This window comes from Priapulus caudatus, unplaced genomic scaffold, assembly GCF_000485595.1.
Source record: "Priapulus caudatus unplaced genomic scaffold, Priapulus_caudatus-5.0.1 Scaffold3, whole genome shotgun sequence".
Taxonomy (NCBI): domain Eukaryota; kingdom Metazoa; phylum Priapulida; class Priapulimorpha; order Priapulimorphida; family Priapulidae; genus Priapulus; species Priapulus caudatus.
Genome location: NW_014577064.1, coordinates 1,109,082 through 1,129,511, shown reverse-complemented (window position 1 = coordinate 1,129,511; position 20,430 = coordinate 1,109,082). Strand labels below are relative to the sequence as shown.

The 20,430-nt window shown below is 51.5% G+C and overlaps 1 protein-coding gene across 1 annotated transcript; it reads right to left on the bottom strand.

The window, feature by feature from the left end:
• Positions 1-1,031: 1,031 nt before the first annotated feature.
• On the bottom strand, positions 1,032-18,532 carry LOC106821036 (transformation/transcription domain-associated protein-like). The gene is made up of 3 exons (XM_014825674.1): positions 18,427-18,532; positions 9,392-15,129; positions 1,032-8,951 (listed from the first exon to the last, which is right to left on the bottom strand). Exons 2-3 carry the CDS (start codon positions 15,050-15,052, stop codon positions 2,841-2,843), a joined length of 11,772 nt encoding a protein of 3,923 aa, XP_014681160.1. The 5' UTR covers positions 15,053-15,129; positions 18,427-18,532; the 3' UTR covers positions 1,032-2,840.
• Positions 18,533-20,430: the final 1,898 nt, after the last annotated feature.

The window sequence follows — 20,430 nt, the reverse complement described above, 5'->3', positions numbered from 1 at the left end:
GTACGTTAATTCCGGCAGTACCCTGGGGGACATAGACCCTCTCAGCCTTACTGACATCTGTCTAGTGATGAGGAATGTCTGTAGCCATTGTGTAGAGGGCCAGTGATCCTATAACATGAAAGTTTGTGCAGTAGCCTGTAGTGTACATGTACACAACATGTACATCAATAATATCATCTAGGGGTCAGTGTCGCTGAGAGGGTCTATGTCCCCCAGGGTAGGTACTGCCAGAACGTACCCTGGGTACGGTCCGGTATACCGGAAAGTACCCTGGTACTATCTAATATGCCGGACCGTACCTCGCCTACTCCACTAACGAGTCTAGGGAGTCGCCTACGCCTACTCCCTAACCCTATCCATATCAAATAGTGATCAGGGTACGTTCCGGCAGTACCCTGGGTGACATAGACCCTATGAGCGTCAGTGTCACATGCATTTGAAAAGTCAAGTATGATGACATTTGCCTGCTCCTGCTTGTGATACCATATAAGGTGGTGTCTAGTTGTGAGGAGCTGGGAAACCGGCGAGTGGTCAGATACGAAGCCATGGTTGAGAGGAGTAAAGATATTATTTGTCACAAGGTCATCCAAAATGTGCTTGAATATGATATGTATTATGTATTCATGGGTAATAAAAGAAATACTGGCTCTTGTTATTAAAAGATCACTGAATTGTATACATGATGTATATTGTTTTTAATGGAATAACTGGCTAACGCTCCATTAGGAGTGTTCCCAACTTTGATATCATTAATGATTAATGATTGATAATCCTAACCCTAACCCTAACCCTAACCTAAATGACATTAAACCACAAACTAATATATGACCATGACCATATATATATATATATATATGTATATATGACAATGTTATTATGACCATTAATGACATTAAAGTTGGGAACACTATATGTAGAATCCTAATGGAGTATCACCCGAATAAGTGCAATGGAAACTTTAATGGAATTAATATAAATAATGGAATAACATAGCAATATTAGCAGAATGATAAGTCGAAATTGTAGTGGAGTCTCAATATATATAAATGACTACCATTTTGTTTGTACATGAGCCAGAAGCTTTATCAATGTAATTTTGTAAATAGGTAATAACACTTCGTGGAGATTTTTTTACCTGGCCAGTATGTCTTCCACGCATGAATACACATATATCCAAAGATAGACGCACTACAAACATACATATTTTGCATGGTGAACAGCTATAAAAAATATTTATGTATGAAATTTATTATTTACCGTTTATAATTTATCATTTACTGACATCGAAACTACTAAAATATTTATTCTATACATAAGCATGCCTTAACTAATAGGAAGGCAAGCAATTAGACAAAACAAAATAACTCACTGAAAAGAAAGGGGCCAGAATATTGACCACAACAATAAATGCTTGAAAATGAACCTGACTAATGAGAACCCATAAACAATTATTCAGAACAATTACAAGAAGTATATACCTTTCTCACACTTGTGGCGATATGCCCAAAATGTACAATATCTAGTGTCTATAAGCCATGTTGCTCGCACTGACATTTCAAGATCCTCTATATGAGCTTGAAGAAAGCAGAGACATGTATATAATTAGAAGTGAAACAAAATATTTTTTACTCCTGATATAACATAAAACACTAACAGAGACCTAGTTTGTACACATTTATGCACAATACCAGGAGTAGATATTGGGGGGAAATTTTCCCTATTATCTACCCCCTAATAATACTAAGAACAGTTTACCATATCCAATACATACAAAATAACATTGCAGACTCGATTATAGTTTCCTGTGATTAAATTCCAAGTGTATACCATCCATGCACTGAAAATATACATATATGTGCTACATTTATGCATTCCAAATACTGTTCCAAAAGTGCATTATACCATGTCCAGGAGACCATTATAATCTTAATAAACGTGGCAACTAATGTTTACCTAGATAAATGTTTTTATCATGTCGTTACAAAAACTTGCATTATTGTTACTTTTAAATACATAGTTGACCAAGATGTTTGGGCAACAAGATATTATAAATGAACAATTATTATACTAGCATTCGCTACACTTTCTCTGCTGAACCGGATCACTAATAATCATTTCAAGATTTTTATTGTTATAAACGTATATATGTTGTTACAAACAAATTTCCAATATACATGCCATTGCTTGCACTCTCTTTTCTACATAATATATCTATATGAGTTAATTTTCCACATTTCTCACTATCATCATCTTCAATATGATTATGATGATGATCATCACGAGTTTTTCTTCTGATCGTACATATCACAAATTCCACATAGTAATGTCAACCTTGTGTACAACCACGTTTTAGTGTCTGCAGCTATGTCTTCCTGATTTAACGATGCAGCCGAAGCTTTCAAAGCTGAAGCTAATTTGCGACAGCCCATCAATCCTCCGACATAGCTTACTTGCCTAATCGACATGTTTAATTACAAGCTGTGTTTACCTTTGACAATCCAAACACAGCCATGCTGTGTTTTCATAGGTGTGTGTTCACATCGGTGTACCTGTGTATTGGGACTGCTTAGTGACAGGTGTAATTGAGTCAGGATGTGTCAGAGTGTGGATACAACTGCCTCCTTTCCCCAACTAAAAAACTATATGCCTTTTGAAATGAATAGGGAGAACCCTAATCATACATAATTTGACAGTTTACGATATCTGCAATCTACTGGTCTGTCCGCAGCTAGGTTTCACTATCTACAGCCTACCATCTGCAGTCACAGCATTTGTTGCCATGTCTGGGGGGTCACGGGTGTCATGTATGTGTGTGGGTGGGGTGGAGGGTGGCTGTGTTTCTACAGCCATGGATGCCAGGCCGGGTCCATGCGGCACAGGTTATCGTGGCTGTTTGCAGCTGCCACCAGAGTGCTCACGCGACTCTCGGCACCCTCGAAAGCTGCGAGATTCTGCAACCGCGTGTTGATTGCGCCGACCGCTTTGTTCACCATCGTAATCAGCAGCTCGCCTTCCATGTCCTGCGGCTGGCTGCCCGGCGGCTGCGTGTCCTCCTGCTTCTTCTTGTGCCAGGCGATCATCTCGTCGCGTAGAATCGCGCGCAGGAACGACGCGAGCTTGTACTGCGGCTGCACGAGACAGCGCGCGCTTGCAACCATCGCCGCCGTCAGCGGGCCCGCGACGCCCGTCGGCGTCAGAAACTCGGTGACGTTTGGCGTCAGCCGGAACGGCACGGGCCGGTTCGCATCGAGGTCGCCGCTGACGTCGTCGACGTCAAACCGGAAGTAGGCGACGTTGAGGAAGCCAGAGTCCTGGTGCACGTAGAGCATGTCCGGGTTCAGACGCGAGAGGTGCAGTACGAACTCGGCAAAGCCGAGCAACGCCAGCTGTGCGGTGAAGAACTTGCGGAACGTCCAGTAGTCGGTGGCGTTTGGAAACGCGTGGCACGTCCACTCGCGCAGCATGCCGCGCGGCACCACGTTCGTCTGCACCTCGCGCAGTATGTCACGCAGCACCTGGTGGCTGGCCTGCGAGCCGCGTGCTTGCACAGCTGCGAGGCGCTCGTAGTAGCGCGCGATGGGGAGATCGTGGTCGGTGCCGTGGCGCGCGCAGCACAGCCGGTAAATCTCGCTGAGGGACACCGACGACGGGTTATCCTCGACGAGGCGCATCTGTGGCGAGACGGCGACAGCGCGCGGCACGGTGAAGTTAAGCAGGCGTCGACTCGTCTCCTTCTGCTTGTTGAGGAACGTGTTGAGCATGCGCATGAGCTGCAGCACGCGCTCCTCGCCCCGCGAATCCGACAGGTAGGCGTCGTTGACGATCAGGTACGGGTACACCTTGCCGTTGTGGCCGCGCACGTAGAGGCGGCGCGCGGCGCTGCTGTGCTTCTGAACGATCTCGACGCGTGGCATGAAGCGCGCGATGCGGATGTAATAGTGGCTGTGCTTCGGCAGCAGGAACTCTCCGGGCAGCTCCACTTCAGCGGTGCTCTGGGAGAAATTGCTCAGGAAGCGACACTTCTCCTCGATGAGGAACGACTTCGGCAGCAGGCGCGTTTTCGCCTCGAGGATCTTGATCCACTTCTTCAGCTTGCTGATCAGGTTGTGCAGCTTCATCGCTCCAGGCATCGCAAAGTCAAAGTCGCCCGTGAACTGGCTCTTCATCTTCTGGAAGACGGGGTCCTGTGCGGTGGCCTGCGCGCGGCGTGCGAGAGATTCGGACGCCGCGCTCGAGAACGTGTTCGCGACGCTCGACACGTTCTCGAAGCCGACGCCGAACGTGCTAACGAGCTTCTTGATGAAGTTCAGCGTGTGCGGCGTGATCGCTACCTCGCTGACCGCGCCGCGGTTTTCGAACGCGATCGCGTAGCACTTGGCGAGGCCCTGCCGGAGCTGCCGCAGCACCTCCTCGTACCAGTTCTCACGGAACCAGACCATCTGGTCGACGATGCCCTCGAGCGAGGACAGGATCGTCGGATGCTGGTCGCGCTGGGTGTGCATGATGCGGCTGCATCGCCACATCGGTGCCGTCGCGCGGATCGGACCCTCGCCCTGCGGCGCCGACAGCGGCGGCTGCCCGAGCTGGTGCTCCAGCCCAGCGTTCCGCAGCGGCCCGTCACCCTGCGGCGTCGACAGCGCCCCCTGCCCGAGCTCCAACGCGCCGGCCGGCGTCGACGAGAGCGCGTCGATCGTCGTGGCAACCGGTGTCGTCGTCGCCGTCGCCGTGGCGATCGCAGGAGGCATTCCTGGGCCGAGCGGCGTGACGGGTGCCGAGAGACTCGTCGGGGTCACCGTGCCCTTGCTGTCGCCGCCGCCGGCCGGCTCGCCACCGCCGCTCTTGTATCGCTCGCGCTGCTCGATCTTGAGCGTCAGGTAGAGCGTGCGTATCGGGAAGTAGACGGCCTGCGGGTACATGCGGCCGACCTGGCTGAGCAGGTTCAGCACGAGCCGGCCCTCGTTGCGCACGAGGCAGGTGAGCAGCTGCGGTATCCACGGCAACCACTGGACAGGCGGCACGCCGACGCAGTACTTGTCGACGGCCTCGGCGAGCGACGATCGCTCGTCGTCGTACGTCAGCAGCCAGAGCACCTTCGCGAGGTACTTGCGCGACTTTGTCTCGTTCTGGTGCCGGCACGCGTGCAGGAAGCAGGTGATCGCGGAGACGCCGAGGTGCGTCGCGCGCTCCTTTACGAAGATCTGCTCGAGGTAGTCGCCCCAGAGCGCCCATGCGCGCACGAGCGTGTCGTGCATCTGCACGGCGGCCGAGAACGCCTTGTTCGCCTCGTCCGAGCGACCCGTCTGCGCGAGGAACATGCCCTTGAGCGCGTAGAACTCGGCCGTCATGTCCTTCGTGAAGTACTTGAGATTCGTCGACTCGATCACCTCGAGGCCCTCCTGCAGCTCTGCCTTGCCCATCGCGCCTGCCATCTGCAGGTAGCACATCACCTGCTGGCGAATCTTCTGGAAGCAGTCGACGATCGGCACGCTCGGGATCGTGTGGATGCGGCTGAGCGAGTCGAGGCAGACACCCGTCAGGTTGTGCTTGCGCGCGACCTTGCCGTAGTTGATGATCGCCTGCGCGGACGCGTGCACCCCGAGCATCGAGTGGTTCGTCTGCGGGTCGGCTTGCGCGTGGTTGTCGTAGTGGCTGATGATGAACTGGTAGTGATGCTGGCGCCACGTGAAAATGTCGCTCCAGTGGCTCAAGTCGTCGGAGATGATCGGCAGCCGGTTACGCCACGTCTTCACGATCGACTTCATGTCGTGCAGGCTGTTTGTGCGGCCGATGTTGGCCGGCTGCAGGCCCTGGTTGATCTGCGCGGCCTCGTGAAGCTCGACGATCTGCTGCGCGGCCTGCAGCAGCGGCACGTGGATGCTGGCGACGACGTGCGGCAGCCGCCGCCACTCCTTGATCGCCTGGCTGCTCGCGAGCTCCACGACGCGGTCCATGATGCTCAGGTGGTGGTCCTCCGGGTGGCAGATGGCGATGTAGCCGCGGTACATGTTCACCTTGTATGCGAGCACCTTCGGATAGCTGAGCTCGACCTGCGCCAGCGCGTCCTTCATCAGCGACCAGTTGGGCACGCGCCACGCACTCTCGAGGATCAGTAGAGGGTTGCCGTGCCCCTTCGCGTTGCCGTACTCGAGCAGGAGGTCCCACTGGTTGAGCTCCTTCGCCGCGCGGATCCAGTGCTCTTCCCAGAGCCGGTACTCGCTGTGCAGGGCGGGAGAGGCCGTCTGCGAGTTGTGGTCGGAGCGCGCCTTCGCCATCGCCGTCTCGTAGACGGTCTGCGCCTGCTCGAAAAAGCCGTGCTGCTCGTAGGCGATGGCGACATTCGTCTCGGTGTACTTGGCGCGCTTCTGCCACAGGCCGGCCCACATGTCCTCCTCGCGCAATCCCTCGTACATGTCGGCGAGCGTGTCAAGAATCTCCTGCTGCGGCGTGACGACCGGCTCAAATTCGTAGCAGTCGGCCGCGCGGCCTGCCCTCAGCGCTCCCCCGCCGCCGCCCCCGCCCGCGCCCGCCCCGCCCTCGTGCGACATCTGCTCCAGCATGAGCGTCACCTTGTGCCACAGGTTGTGCGATTTGCCGAGGTACTTGAGAACGGCCGGCTTGATCGACACGCTGGGCGTACACGCGGCGACCGCCTCTGTGAACGTGTTCACCGCGCTCGGGTGACAGTCCTTCTGAATCAGGTGAGCGCCGCTGCAGAGGAACGGCTGCAACTCAGCGGCGAGCGTCTGTTGCTGCCGCTCGCTGAGCACCTTCCAGAGGCGCGGCAGCAGCGCGAGCCAGACGTCGTGCGCGAGATGCGTGTTCGCGTGGCACAGCTGCGCGAGCGCCGACAGGAATGTCACCGTCTTGACGTCGCGCAGGCCCTCGAGGAACTTCGCCTGCCGCGTGAGCAGCAGCTGCAGGTTCTGCTTCGGGTCGTGAGCGTCCTTCTTCACGGCGGTGTCCTTGCCGAGCCCGGCCGCGACGCCATCGTCCGCTCCGCCGCCGATCTCGATGTCGATCTCCTCGTCCTCCTTCACCGACTCGACGTCCATCGGCTCCTCCTTGATCTTCGTCATCATCGTGAACTCGGCGCGCTCCTGTCCGTCGGCGAACGCCATGACGGACATGACGGACGGCAGCTGACCGGCGGGCAGGCAGCCGGACATCGACGTGCCGGTGACGGCGACAGCCAGCAGCAGCTCGACGCATTGCTTGATCCAGTAGTGCGGACCCATGTACTCCCAGTTCTGCGAACAGACGATGTAGAGCAGCCGGTCGAACGGCTTCCGGCGGATGCTGCGGTCGAAAATGTCGAAGAACTTTGCGCGTATTGGCGCCTGCGGGCAGCGCAGGCCGGCGAGGAAGGCGGGCTCCAGCTTGCTGTGCAGCTCGGTGCCACGCAGCGCGTCGTCGCGGTACACGTGGTTGATGAGCTCGAGGAACTGAGCGTTCAGCTCGAGGTCGTCCGGGAAGCGCTTCTCGATGTACTGCATCATCTTGACGAGCAGGATCGACTTCTCGCGCAGCGACGGGCCCTGGTTGATGTGGATCGGGTTCTTCGTCTTCACCCAGTCCTCGACCATCTTCGTGATGGCGCGCATCACCTTCATGTCGGGCGTCTTCTCCAGCAGGCCGACGAGGATCGTGCCGATGAACGATTTACGCATGTCGCTGCTCATGACGCCGACGCGGTTCTTCACGAGGTCGAGGCTGAGGATGAGAAGCTCGCTCGTCGCCGGATTCGCCTCGGACGACGACGGACACAGGTGTTCGCGCGTCATCTTCAGGAGCACGCGCATGAACGACGTGATGAGACGATCGATGTAGCACTGGTTGTTGAAGCACGCCGCCTTCAGGATGAACAGCGTGCCGAAAAGACTCGACGGCGAGCTGCTGGCCGACTTCTCGTACTGCGCGAGGCCCTCGTAGATCACCTTGCTGACGCACGCGTACAGACACTCGAGCTCCTCGTGCTTGGACGCGACGCTCGACGTCGACGACTCCGTCGGGAACTTGTCCATGAGCCGCGAGAGCAGGCTGTGCACGGCGCGCACCACCTTCGTGTTTGCGCACGACATGCACGCCGACACGCCGCGCTGCAGCGGCTTGAACGTCGTCAGGATCGCGTCGTTAGCGAGCGCGCCGACGAGGAACGCGAGGATCTCCAGCCCCGTGCACACGTTCGCAAAGTTGGTCGGTTGCGGGGCGTCGGCGTCACCGCGCGTCGCCGTCAGTAGCAGCTTGTCGAGCCACGTCAGCTTCAGCTCGGCGCTCGGCCACACGTCCGGCCGCAGCGCCATCTTGAGCAGCGCGACGCAGCGACGAGACAGCAGCTCGCCGGGAGAGCCGACGGCCGTCGCCGCCTCGTTCACGTGGCAAGCCATGCGGATGAGGAAGTTGACGACCGTGTCGCAGTGCGCGCGGTCCAGCGGCTTGCCGTCTCCCGTCGCGAGCGTCGTCCCCGACGACGAGTGCCGCGCACGCTTCGGCTCGGGCAGCTCGGCGCTCGCCGGTCGCTTCGTCTGCGGGCTCGCGACCGCCAGGTCGGCGTCCGCCAGCGCTATCGCTGTGTCGCCGCCCGATTCCTGCTCGTCCTTGATGCGCTGCAGCTCCCACTTGAGCACGACCTCGGCGAGTTCGACGGCGAGCTTGCGATGCTCGATCTGCGCGGTCGTCGTGAAGCCGAGACGCTGCATCGACGTGACCATGTGCGCGATGAGGTGGTGCCGCACGGGGTAGTAGACCTTGTAGTGGCGCACGAGCAGCTGCAGGATGTGCACGAGCTGCGCGAGGATGTGGCCCTCCTCAACGATGATCTTCTTCGTCCAGTGCGCGAGCATGCCGTTGCCGTCCTCCATGCGCGCGGGCATCGCCGGCGTTAAGATCTCAAGTGCCTGTCGCACGACGAGGCGCGCTTCGACCGCGTGTGCCTTTAGCAGACTGTGAAAGACCTGCAACGCAGTAAGGACACAACGGCATGAGGGGGGCTCACGCCACATAGTTCATATATATGTAGCTAACATTCAATCGAGAGCTCATCATATCTATAGCTAATAACTATAATAGAGGTAATATTAGCTCTTGATTTAATTGATTGTAATTTAATAGTATATGGCTATGCAAACAAATTGTTATTACTCACAAATATGATCTCAAACAATCGGTAAACCTTATCACCTACAACTGCCTGCTATCGATGCGTGTGTGATTGAAACTAAATAAATTTTACATGACATTAAACTGCATGTTTGGGCAGGCACATTTACCATGTGAAACGATACTATGAAATCTCAGTTACTCAATCCACTAACGAACGCCACTAGTTATAAAAAAACATTGTTTTGCATCTAGGTGTTGTACCATGTGGGTACGTGCCTGCGTTATAAAATACCTGCAAAACGATGCGCTTGTGAATCGCAAACTTGGCAATGATGTGCGCAAGCAGCAGGTGACCGTGATACTTGGTCGTCGGATCGACGCAGTTCTTGCTCAGCAGGCACGGCCACGCGAACGTCATCAGCCGCCGCAGCTTGTTGCCTTGCTTCTTGTTCGCCGAGTCGTGTATGTGCGGCGACGCGTGCTCGACGAGCAAGCACGAGAACTGCAGCAGCAGAATGCGCACGGCGTCCGACGTGCCGAACGGCTTCTCCGGATCGATGATGCGGTTGATGAAGACGCTGACGACGTTGTCGTTGCTGTCCTGGTCCGGCGCCGGCGGGCCCCCGATCAGCCGTTCACCGTCGCCGCGCTCGAACGCCGACTGGAACGTCGGGATGATGACGCACTGCAGGATCTTCGCCTTCAGCGTCTGCGGGAAGTTCTGGTCGTGGAAGATCTCGACGAACTTGAAGAAGGCCTTGCGCTTCCACTCGACCGGATAGTCGTGCGCAACCTTCGTCTCGAGGTATTCGCGCAGCTCCTGGAAGTGTGGGATGAAGCGACCGGTGAGTGCACGCAGCAGCTGGTAGAGCAACTCGACGTCGTTCGGGTGATGCTTGCAGTAGTTCAACAGACACTTGACGATGAGCTTTGCACCGGACCAGTGCGCAAAGTCGACGCCGTCGAGCTTGCGGTGCCGATCCTGGAACGCGTCGGCGATCCAGATCTTGCGGAACGTCGCGACAAGCTGCGTCTGCGACGACAGCCACTTGTCGTCGAAGTTGACGATGATGCTAGTGATGTGCACCGCCTGGAACTCGAGCTCGTGTTTCGTCGTGCCAGTGCCGGACGGACTCGACGGTTGCACCATCTGACCCTGCACCTGGATCGTGCCGAACGCCATCGCGATGAGCCGGTTCGGGTTGGACTTGAGAACGGCGCGGAACGGCTCGCCGGTGTCACGCCGGATCAGGTAGCGGAAGTAGCGCGTGAACTGCTGATCCTTGACGTTTGACTCGGCGAGGAACATGTCGACAGTCTGCTGCGGGAAGCGCAGGAGGAAGCGCATGAGCGGCTCGCGGAACGGGCTGCCCGCCTCGACGAGCAGAGTCTTCTCGGCCTTCAGCACGAGCGGCGTCAGCTGCTCGACGAACTTTGCGCTCGCCGCCGGCACCTGGTGGAAGATGTCGATGATCGCGACGCACGTCGACAGCTCGGCGCCGCTGTTCTTAGCCGCCGCCGAGGCGCTCTTCTGAGCGGCGATCGCCGCGTCCAGCCACTTGTTCAGGTGGCAGAGCAGCTGGTCGCACAGCTTCTCGTGGAACGTGTTTGGGAAGAGCTGCGTTAGGTAGGAGAGCCGCTGGATGACGTTGAGGCTGAGGCTGCGGTAGTCGCCGAGCATGAGCAGCAGCGGCCGCATGGCGCTGTGCACGATCTCCATGTCGATCTGGCAGCCGGCGAGGAACTTATTCATGCACTCGTAGCCGGCCTCCTGCAGCTCGCTGTTCGTCGAGTTCAGTGCCTTGTAGAGAAGCCCGAAGATCTTGTCCTGGCATGCGGTGATGTAGTGGCACGCGGCAAGCGCGCACAACGCGCTCTTGCGCAGCGGCACAAGATTCGTCACCGACTTGTAGCAGGGCAGCTTGAGCAGGACGGCGTCGTCGGCCTCGCAGAGGCTCACCAGCTCGGTGAAGAACACCTTGTGTTCTACGACGCCGAGGTCCATCGTGAAGAGGCGTGGCTCGAGCGTCGTGCAGAACGTGTTGCCGTCCATGAGGCCGATCTGCGCATTGGCCGGCTGGTGGCGCAGCAGGTGTTTCTTCGGAGGAATCATGTCGACGAGCACCTCCTTGTGCGGCTCCATGATCTCCGTCACCGACTTGGCGACGGTCTTAGCGAGAACCTGCAGCGAGTGCATCGCCTGCTCGCGCACGGTCGCGTTCGGCGACGTCACCTGCCGCACGAGCTCGTGCGTCACGCTGTGAAACGACTTCTTCTGCGCGGCGATCAGCTCCTCGGCGCCGTCCTGCGACTCGATCGACGCGCTACACTCCATGAGCAGCTTCTCGAGGTTCGACTTCGCCATGTCGACGGCGCCGCTCGAAACCTCGTTCGTGAGGTCCATCATGACGAAGAGCAGCGCCTTGAGGAAGACGAACTGGTGGTCGAGCACCCACTTGAGTGGCATGTGCTCGAAGAGGAACTTGATGGCGATGCAGCCGCCCATCTTCGCGTACCACGCGCGGTCGTAGCACAGCGCGCACATCTTCTCGACGAGGTAGTCGAAGAGCGGCAGCTGGCAGGCGCGTTCCTTCGAGCCGAGCAGCGTGCTGGCGATGTCCATGATGAGCACGAGAGCGAGGTGGCCCGGCTTGCACAGCTCCTTCTCCTCGTGGCCCATGATGATCGCGAGCGCGTCGATGAGCACGCAGCAGTCCATGCCCTGCAGCTTGTGCTGCCGTTCGTTCATCGGGAACGGGCCGCACTGCTGCGAGATGGCCACCATCGTGTAGTGGCGCACGAGCGAGGCCATCGTCGGCAGCACGGCCGAGCGCAGCTCCTTGATCGCCGCGGCGACAAACAGCCCCGTCAGCGCCTGCACGTGCACGCCGCGCGCCTCCCAGTCGGCGCACTTGTACGCCGGCGGCTGGATCGGCGCTATCTCGCGCTCGACGAAGCTCGGGTGCGAGAACAGCTGCTGCAACGTGTGCTTCTCATCGTCGAGGTTGATCGCCGACACGAGGAAGCACTTGATCACCTCCCAGCTCTGCTTGCGGTAGTACGACTCAGTCGTGCCCGACTTGAGGGCAGAGAGCGCGGCTGCGATCGCGCGCTCGACTGGCAGTGTGATCGGCGTCTTCATCTCCTGGAAGTAGACGGTGACGCACGGGCCCGGCGTCTCCTTGTCGTTGTATTGCAGCCGCTGCGGCTCGTTCAGCATCTTGCGGTTGCCACCGCCGAACTTGCCGAGCACGCGGAACGCGACGTTAGCGATGCTGTCGTTCGGGTTTCGCAGCGTCTTCCACAGCGCTTGCATCAGCTCGGCGCGCACCGGCTGGATGTGGTCGTAGAGGAAGTCCGGCTGCAGATTGTCGACGCAGAGCTCGAGCGTGCGCAGGCCCTGGCTGACGAGCGTCTGCGATCCGTTGAGCGCCGACACGAGCGGATCCATGAGCATCGGCAGGTAGGGCAGCAGGGAGCTGAGGCGCACGGGAACAGTGAAGCACAGCTCCACATACAGGTCCTTCATGTGTTGCTTGTGCAGCCCGCTCTGCAGGCTGTTCAGCCCCTGAAGCAGGCTCGGCAGCAGCGGCAGGAACTCCTTGTAGAGCAGGTCGTGGCTGCCGCCGCCGATCGAGCGGAAGAGCGCGCGCAGCAGCAGGAAGTAGTTGTAGGGCTCCTGTGCGCGCATAGCGAGCTCCATCGAGCGCTTGACGATGCGATGCAGGTGCGGCTTCAGCATCTGCTCATTCTCGTCAGCAAACAGCGACACGGAGCCAAAGACGAGCTTGAACAGCTTCAGGTAAAGGTTCGACTTCTCGATGCTCGAGCCCATGTCCTCGAGTCGCTCTAGCAGGTACTCTACGAGGATCGTAGCGAACGTTGCCGACGTAGTCGGGTTCGCGAGGAACGAGTTCGCGACGATCTGCAGCGTGTAGTTCTTGTAGATGCGCTCGACCGTGAACTGGATGGTCGTCGCGAAGATCTCGCGGAACGTCTGCGGGTTCATCATCGTGAACACGCCAGCGAAGTGCTCGAGCACCTCCTTCTCCTCCTTTGAACGAACGGACTGCTGCTGGGGCGTGCGCAGCGACATCTGGCCCGACGCCGAATAGTTGATTGTGTAGATGTCGAGCGAGGCGAGCGCGTACTTGACGAGCCGGATGAAGACGAGCGTCTCCTTCGACTGGAAGTGTTTGCTCTGCACGAAGGCGGCATCGTTCGAGCCCTTACACGACGCCGTTCCCCACGTGATCGTCTTCACTCCGCAGACAAGCGTCTTGACGAGGCTGCGGCAGTCCGGCACCGACAGGATGTTTAGCGGCGACATGCCGAATCGCTGCTTCTCGTCCTTGTCCTTGTCGAGAATCTTGAACTTCTCCTCGGGCGGCGTCGCCGTGGGAACAGCTGTCGCTGCCGGCTGCAGCCCAACTAGCAGCTGAGGCGTCGGCGTGAGCGGCGCGGTCGGTGTCGGCGGCTTTGAGCCGATGCTCGTCTGTGAACCAGTGTGCTGGCCGAGCCCACCGACCTGCATCGCGGGCGGCGGCTGCGCGGACGTCGGCTTGCACTTCTGCAGGATGAGCGGCAGGTGCACCTTGGCGATGACCTTGAACTTGAGCACAAACACCTCGAGCATGCGGATCAGCAGCTCGCGCCCGTTGCCGCTCTCCTGCTCGCTCTTCTGTTTGATGCACTCGACGAGGTTCAGCAGCAGCTTGCAGGACATCGCCTGGATGCTGCTCGGCAGCGAGTCGTCGTGCACGTTCTTCGAGAACAGGTGCACAGCGAGCCCGAGGTCGGTCAGCGACAGGTGGTTGCGCACGTGGTGGACGAGGTCGGCGAGCGTGCTGTACGCGAGCGGCCGCAGCGACTCGTGCGCCGTCCAGCCGCCGCCGATCAGCACGTTCTCGTCGAAGAGCCGGTCGATGTGCTGCACAAAGCGCACGCGCAGGTGAGTGGCGAGGATGTGGCGTGCGGCGATGAGCAGCTCCTTGCGCAGGTGTGCGACCTCGTGTGGGCACAGCGAGAGCAGCGACAGCATGCCCTTGACGAGGTGGGCGGCGTGCTGCCCGACGACGTCCTGGTACGACTTGATGATGTAGGCGAGGAACGAAAGCGTCTTGATCTGCGCGGCGATGAAGTCGACAAACAGCTCCTTGTTGAAGGCCGGGTTGACGCGGTGCTGTGGCGCCGGCTGCAGGATGATCGTCATCATGATGAGCGGCACAAACTCAGCAACGTCCTGCTGCACGTTCTGCTTGTACAGCTGGTACATGAGTACGACGATAATTGGCAGCTCAGCCATCACCTTCAGCGAGCAGACGGCCTTCGGTATGAGGTTGTACGCAGTCGGCGTGCCGTCTGCATTCTTCTTCTCCGTCTGCACAGTCGTCATCGTGAACGTCTCTGTGAGCAGCGTCTCGATGCTGATGTCGAGAATGTCAGCGACCTTGATCGGCGATTTCGGCTCGAAGATCGCGGCGACGTGGTTCGGGAACTCCTTGTAGATGCTCTTCACAAAGGCGAGAAACGTCTGGATCTCCGGCGCGAACTGCGGCCGGTACTGCTTCAGCAGTTCGATGATGATGCGCAGGCAGACGAGCACGTTCTCCTCGTTCTCAACCTGAATCAGCTTGAACATCGCGCTGAGCACCTGCTTGACGAACGGCCGCAGGTGTTCGTTCGTCGGCATCCGATGGATCACCTCGAGCGTGAGCTTGCGCAGCTGTTGGATGTTGAACTCGGAGATGAACTGCGGGTCCTCCTCCTGCAGCACCTTGAGGAAGGTCTTAATCATGTGCTCGAGGAAGGAAGGGTAGTGCGGAGAGACGATAATCGCCTCGAGATTCTCACTGATTTCCTGCGCCGCCTTTAGGCGGTTTTCCTTCGCTGTTTGATCGCCAACCATTTTCACAAAGGAGTGGTAGGTGTTGATCTGTGTCAGTGAATCCATGATGCCCGATTTAATGGTGGTTAGCTCGTCTGAGTGAGTAATCCGATATAGCGACCTATTACATGAATATGTTGCACCTGTAATTGAAAAAAGCCAAGGTCAAAACATGTTAGGAAAATATGTCACTATTGTTACGTACACAAAACAACAATGTATGTCATTGTATGTCAGAACGTAGCAGAACATAATATCAAGATAATATTATATACAATAGTGGTAGTACAAGAACTAAGTCGACGTTAAACGTTTTTAATCCAAATATCCTTAGTAGAAAAAATTATGTTTGCATATATGCTAATCGTTTTGAAGAAGTCACCAGTGCAACCACCAGTATTCGCTGCCCGAATAAATATATATATATACATATATATATATGCTATCCGCTTAGACATATGGTTTAAATACCATAATTAGTGGCAACTGTAATAGCAATTTAATAGAAATAGTATTGATGCTAGTTCTGCTGTATAAATGTAAACTGTTATGAGAATGGTTTCTTTCTAATATCTACTGTATACGGCATATAAAGTAGATTTTAGAAAGAAACCATTTTATTCTATACGCTGTATATTTCGCGGTGGTTTATTTTTCGCGAATTTCGCAAACGCGTCCCTGACCGCAAAAATAACAACACGCGAAAATAACAACACGCTGTTCTTCACCGATTCGGGAATTCACCGACCGCGAAATTAACCACTCGCGAAATTGTCCTTCAAGTCTGAATTCGCGAAAATATATGTATGCAAAAAATATGGCGTATACATTAATTGAAAATTAGAACTTTGCACAGTTATATAGCTTCGTAGCCTAGTCGTTAGCATGTTGACATGTAATTGACAAAACCGTGAGTTCAAAACCCAGCCAGGGCAATGAAATCAATGGATAAAACCTGGTATAACGCTCGTTGTCAAGAAAAAAATTAATCCTAACATTAAATTTGTGTCACGAAGTTTTGGGATGGATTTTCATCCAATCATCAACCTTGTGACAGCAAATTATCAAATTCCTAGAATCGTAAGTTTAGTCGTAGCTGCAATGTGTTTCTGTCAATACAATGCTAGTTATATTTTGCTTGTTATGATCTAGTTAATCACGATTAAATAACAACTGAAGGAAAGGCAACATCCCCATCTTTTTATACTGCACTGCAAGACATTACTCTGCAAAGTAAAACAAGATGCAATTGTCATGACTCGACCAAACATAAAAAAAGAACAATTGACACATGTAAATATTGTTTTTGTACACGACTGAGAGACAAGTATTGTTGCAGACATGTTTTTCAAGAAAACAGAGGTTTTACTAATTACTATAAAATATACTATTATTATAATTGCAATTTTGTCGAGTGATTACATTCTTTTCATCGTAATTTTAAAGTTACAAGAGGGTCTAGGATCTCGTAATACTAAGAGTAAATTTATTAGGATGTTTCATTCTCATAAGTTCACGATGTTTCTGTCAATGGTCTACAAGGCAAAGTTAATGTTTTAAGACAAATGTACAATAGACTTGGATGCCGCTGTTTAGGTATATATTACTAGTATAAGAGTTACTAGTTCATTTACAATAATCTCACATTTTCAATCTTCAATAGTATATATATACTCCTTATAGATCTATGCTTGTCTTATCTATAATGGGAATAGTCCACTTTCAGAACCCATATATATGTAAGCGGGGCAATCTACGTTTAGATTTAAGAATATATAAAACCCACGTTGTCGACGTCACTGTCTGTCAGAGTTAAGCCTTAAGGTCATGACACACTGCAGCAATAACGACCAACCATAGCATCTAACGACATTCTAGAAAATTAGTAATTATTGTTCATAATGAGCTGTTGCACAACTGTCAAGCACATGATAATGTCCATAGATAACATAATGACAAAAATATTTATAATTATTTTTAATTTCCAGTAACATTGTCATGCAATATTTCGTGAACAGCGAACCGCAGCCCTAAATAATGTTTTCATTGGAACATGACAACATTTCTTAACAAAATTGGGCAGCTCAACTGTTTTGTAAAGGATTTTGATAGCATCGGTTAAACAGACTGGTTTATGTGTTTATGATTATAGTAAAATTCGGTTTTATACGATTTGAGGCATTTATTCGGCAAGGTTGCCAGACTAAAAAAAAAGCTATCCTAACCACACAACTGCAGAATTAATGGTGAGCCTATGTAACATCCAACAGTCTTGAGTTTACAAACGTCAAATGTCTACCATTGTTATCGAGAAAGAAGACGAACTTTGACCTAACACCAGTCGTAAATGCCTGAAATGTAGCTGGGGCCGGTCGCTGTGACTTTGACGCTAAATCTTACAATTGCTCATTGTGTCTTGACCAGAACATTGAGCTAACACCAATTGCTAACACCTGCAGAGTAGCTGGAGCTAGTCACTATGACTTTGACGCAAACATTACGGTTGGTGGTTGTCACTACAGTGTCTCGACCATTATTTTAGGAAGGTGATGAGATCAAGCATGCTAAGCATGCACAAGAAGTGTCTTACATCCTGTACACGCCCTACCTAAGCAACTATGCCACTACCCACATTACAGTGTTCGAAATAAGGGCTATCCGTTTGTCCTCACTTGTCCATTTCTATGGAGGACAAGTAGACCTGTCCAGTAGCTTGTCAGCTGGACAAGCAGCTTTTTAGAGCTACTTTTTAGAGCAATTTTATATATTATAGCAATATCCTAGTCAAATGCCTCTGTCTCATAACTCACTGTGGTGAGAGTCAGACTCAGGACTGACCATGTATTGTTATATTATAAAACTTTGAAGCTTCAACTGTGTTAAGACAAGTGATAATCTAAAATAAATAATTATGCTTTGTTACGTTCTTTATATAAATAATTGTGCTTCGTTACGTACTGTTATACTATTAGTAACTGTAATTATATACTGTAGTCTGTATACTATTACTACTAGTAATTACTGTAACTAGTACTAGTAGTAGTAGTACTACTAGTAGTACTAGTAGTAGTAATGGCTTGTTGGCCCTGTTGGAGAACTACTATTAGTAAATACTAAACTCTAAAGTTCATGTTATAATTATAAATAACATACATAATTTACATTATAATGATTATGTTATAAAAACTTATAATACTAATACTACCGGTACTAATACTAATAGTAATAGTATTATTATTAACTATAAGTATAACTAATAAACTATAACTTATAACTATAACTAAGTTAGTATAACTTGTAAGTTGTAATACTTAGTTGTATAAAATAAGTTAAAACTTAAAGTTATACTTAGTTATAGTTGTAACTGTAACTGTAAGTCAAAAGCCCAATTTTAAAAACACAATATGAAATTACGACGGTTTCTTACACTATATACTAACCTATGTGGCATATAGCATACTTCTTTCATTTCATGTTAGAGTTTATTCTTACTTAAAACGTGTAAAACATGCATATGACATATGTGTATAACGAGGAAAGAAAGAGTCCATCATGTCCGACTGCAGCGCCAATGCTCCATATCAATGGTCTTGTGTTTTTATAAAAATTGTCAGTTCGGAACAGCGTCCTTAGTAACGATGTCAACGCCACTAGAGAATGCTCTTATGTTCTGTCATCACCATTTTCAAGATTGTCATTTTGCGAGGAAAACATTGGCAAATCACGATATTCAGTTTTGTTCGTATCCTGTGTTTATGTTCATGTTTGCGTACAAGGTGTACGGTTATTTCGTATAACGACAATAACATAACTTACATGAATACGGAATTGACTGTCACTGGATTAGCAGCTTGAATATAATACGTTCTGTTGATAAGGGACTCCGAATTCGGTGAAGATTTGCACACCTTCAGTGCTTCACTTCAGGAGAATGAGCAATTCGAAAAACAACGCATCGAACAAAAAGAAAGGTGGAGGATTTTTATCTCGTAAAGCAAAGAAAGACAAAGAATTAAAAGACACTGTGACAGAAGAAGATTTGTTAAACAAAGAGTGTGTGTCACCCGACGATGTGTTGAAATTGACAAAGATCACAGAGAGTAAGTCAAACCCGAATCATAAGCCTGCGCATTTTTGTGGTGTTATTAAACACGTTCGTTTAAACAACAACATCCATAGTTAAACTTGCATACCTAGAATTTAACATGCGGTAAGAATTATAATCATAGTCAGGGCTCCCTTTGGATGTTTTAAAGTTTGAGCCAAGACTTTGAGCCACCCAAGTTATTTCATTATTTTATTTAGCCACCAATGACAATGTCAATGAAACCACTATTCACGTTGTCATGTGCTAAGCAAGGCATAATTAATAAAGACTAAAGTAATCAAGTAAAGATAAAATAATGTAGTTTATGCTACACAAAACTATATTGTTTTATTTTAAAGGTAAGTCTAAAATATGACTAGAGACAGAATAGTTATAGGTTACAAAATTTGTTAGTACTTATAGTTATAGCCTACAAACCACAGGCACTTGAAGCGTTTCAATAAAATATAATGCTAACTAAATACGAAATCTATTTACTACCAAATTCTTAATGTTTCTATATACTCTCTTTCACCTATTATTGCCGACAGTTTCCTGTAAATTCCGTCCAAATCCTACGTCCAACCATATACGCTGCCTGCGCCATTGCTCTTGTGATGTGCACTGTTGCACGCTTACACTATATATATTAGAAAAAATATTATATAAGAATTTGGTAGTAAATTGATTTCGTATTTAGTTAGCATTATATTTTATTGAAACGCTTCAAGTGCCTGTGTACACGACTAGCCTTCCGTTGCCTCGATGCCAATTTTGGATTCTGCAACGTACTACTACAGAAATTGCGATTTGACGATTTTATTATTCAATTGTAATTTTGTGAACAGTTAAATATTATTTGCAAATTGTATTCGCCTCTTGAAATGGATAAACCTCGCAACAAAATGCTTATACATACACCTACTGTGGGCATATACTTGCAGTATGAAAACATCGCGAAATGTTCTCATTGAGCCAGAAATGTGCTCCGAAGTTCACTATTTTGAAAACTCTCGGAGAGAGATTCTCTCGGAGAGAGAACTTCTCACAGAGTGATGTAACTGAATGCTATTACAGTAGGCCTACGCTAGCGCAAATAGTTCCTGGAAAGAAAACACTATATTAGTTTGCTGATTGCATATTAAAGTATAAGCATGTAGTACTTATATAAGCATGGATACAAACCCACAATGCCGCTCACATACTATACTAGCTGTATAAGCAGGAACATGACACTAGAATAACGGGGGCTTTAGATACCTGCATAATGTGACATATAGACGGACAGGCTATACGAGTGACAGTAGATCCAGGAGCGCCGATCTCAATTGTTAGTCGACAATATAGTAATACAGTT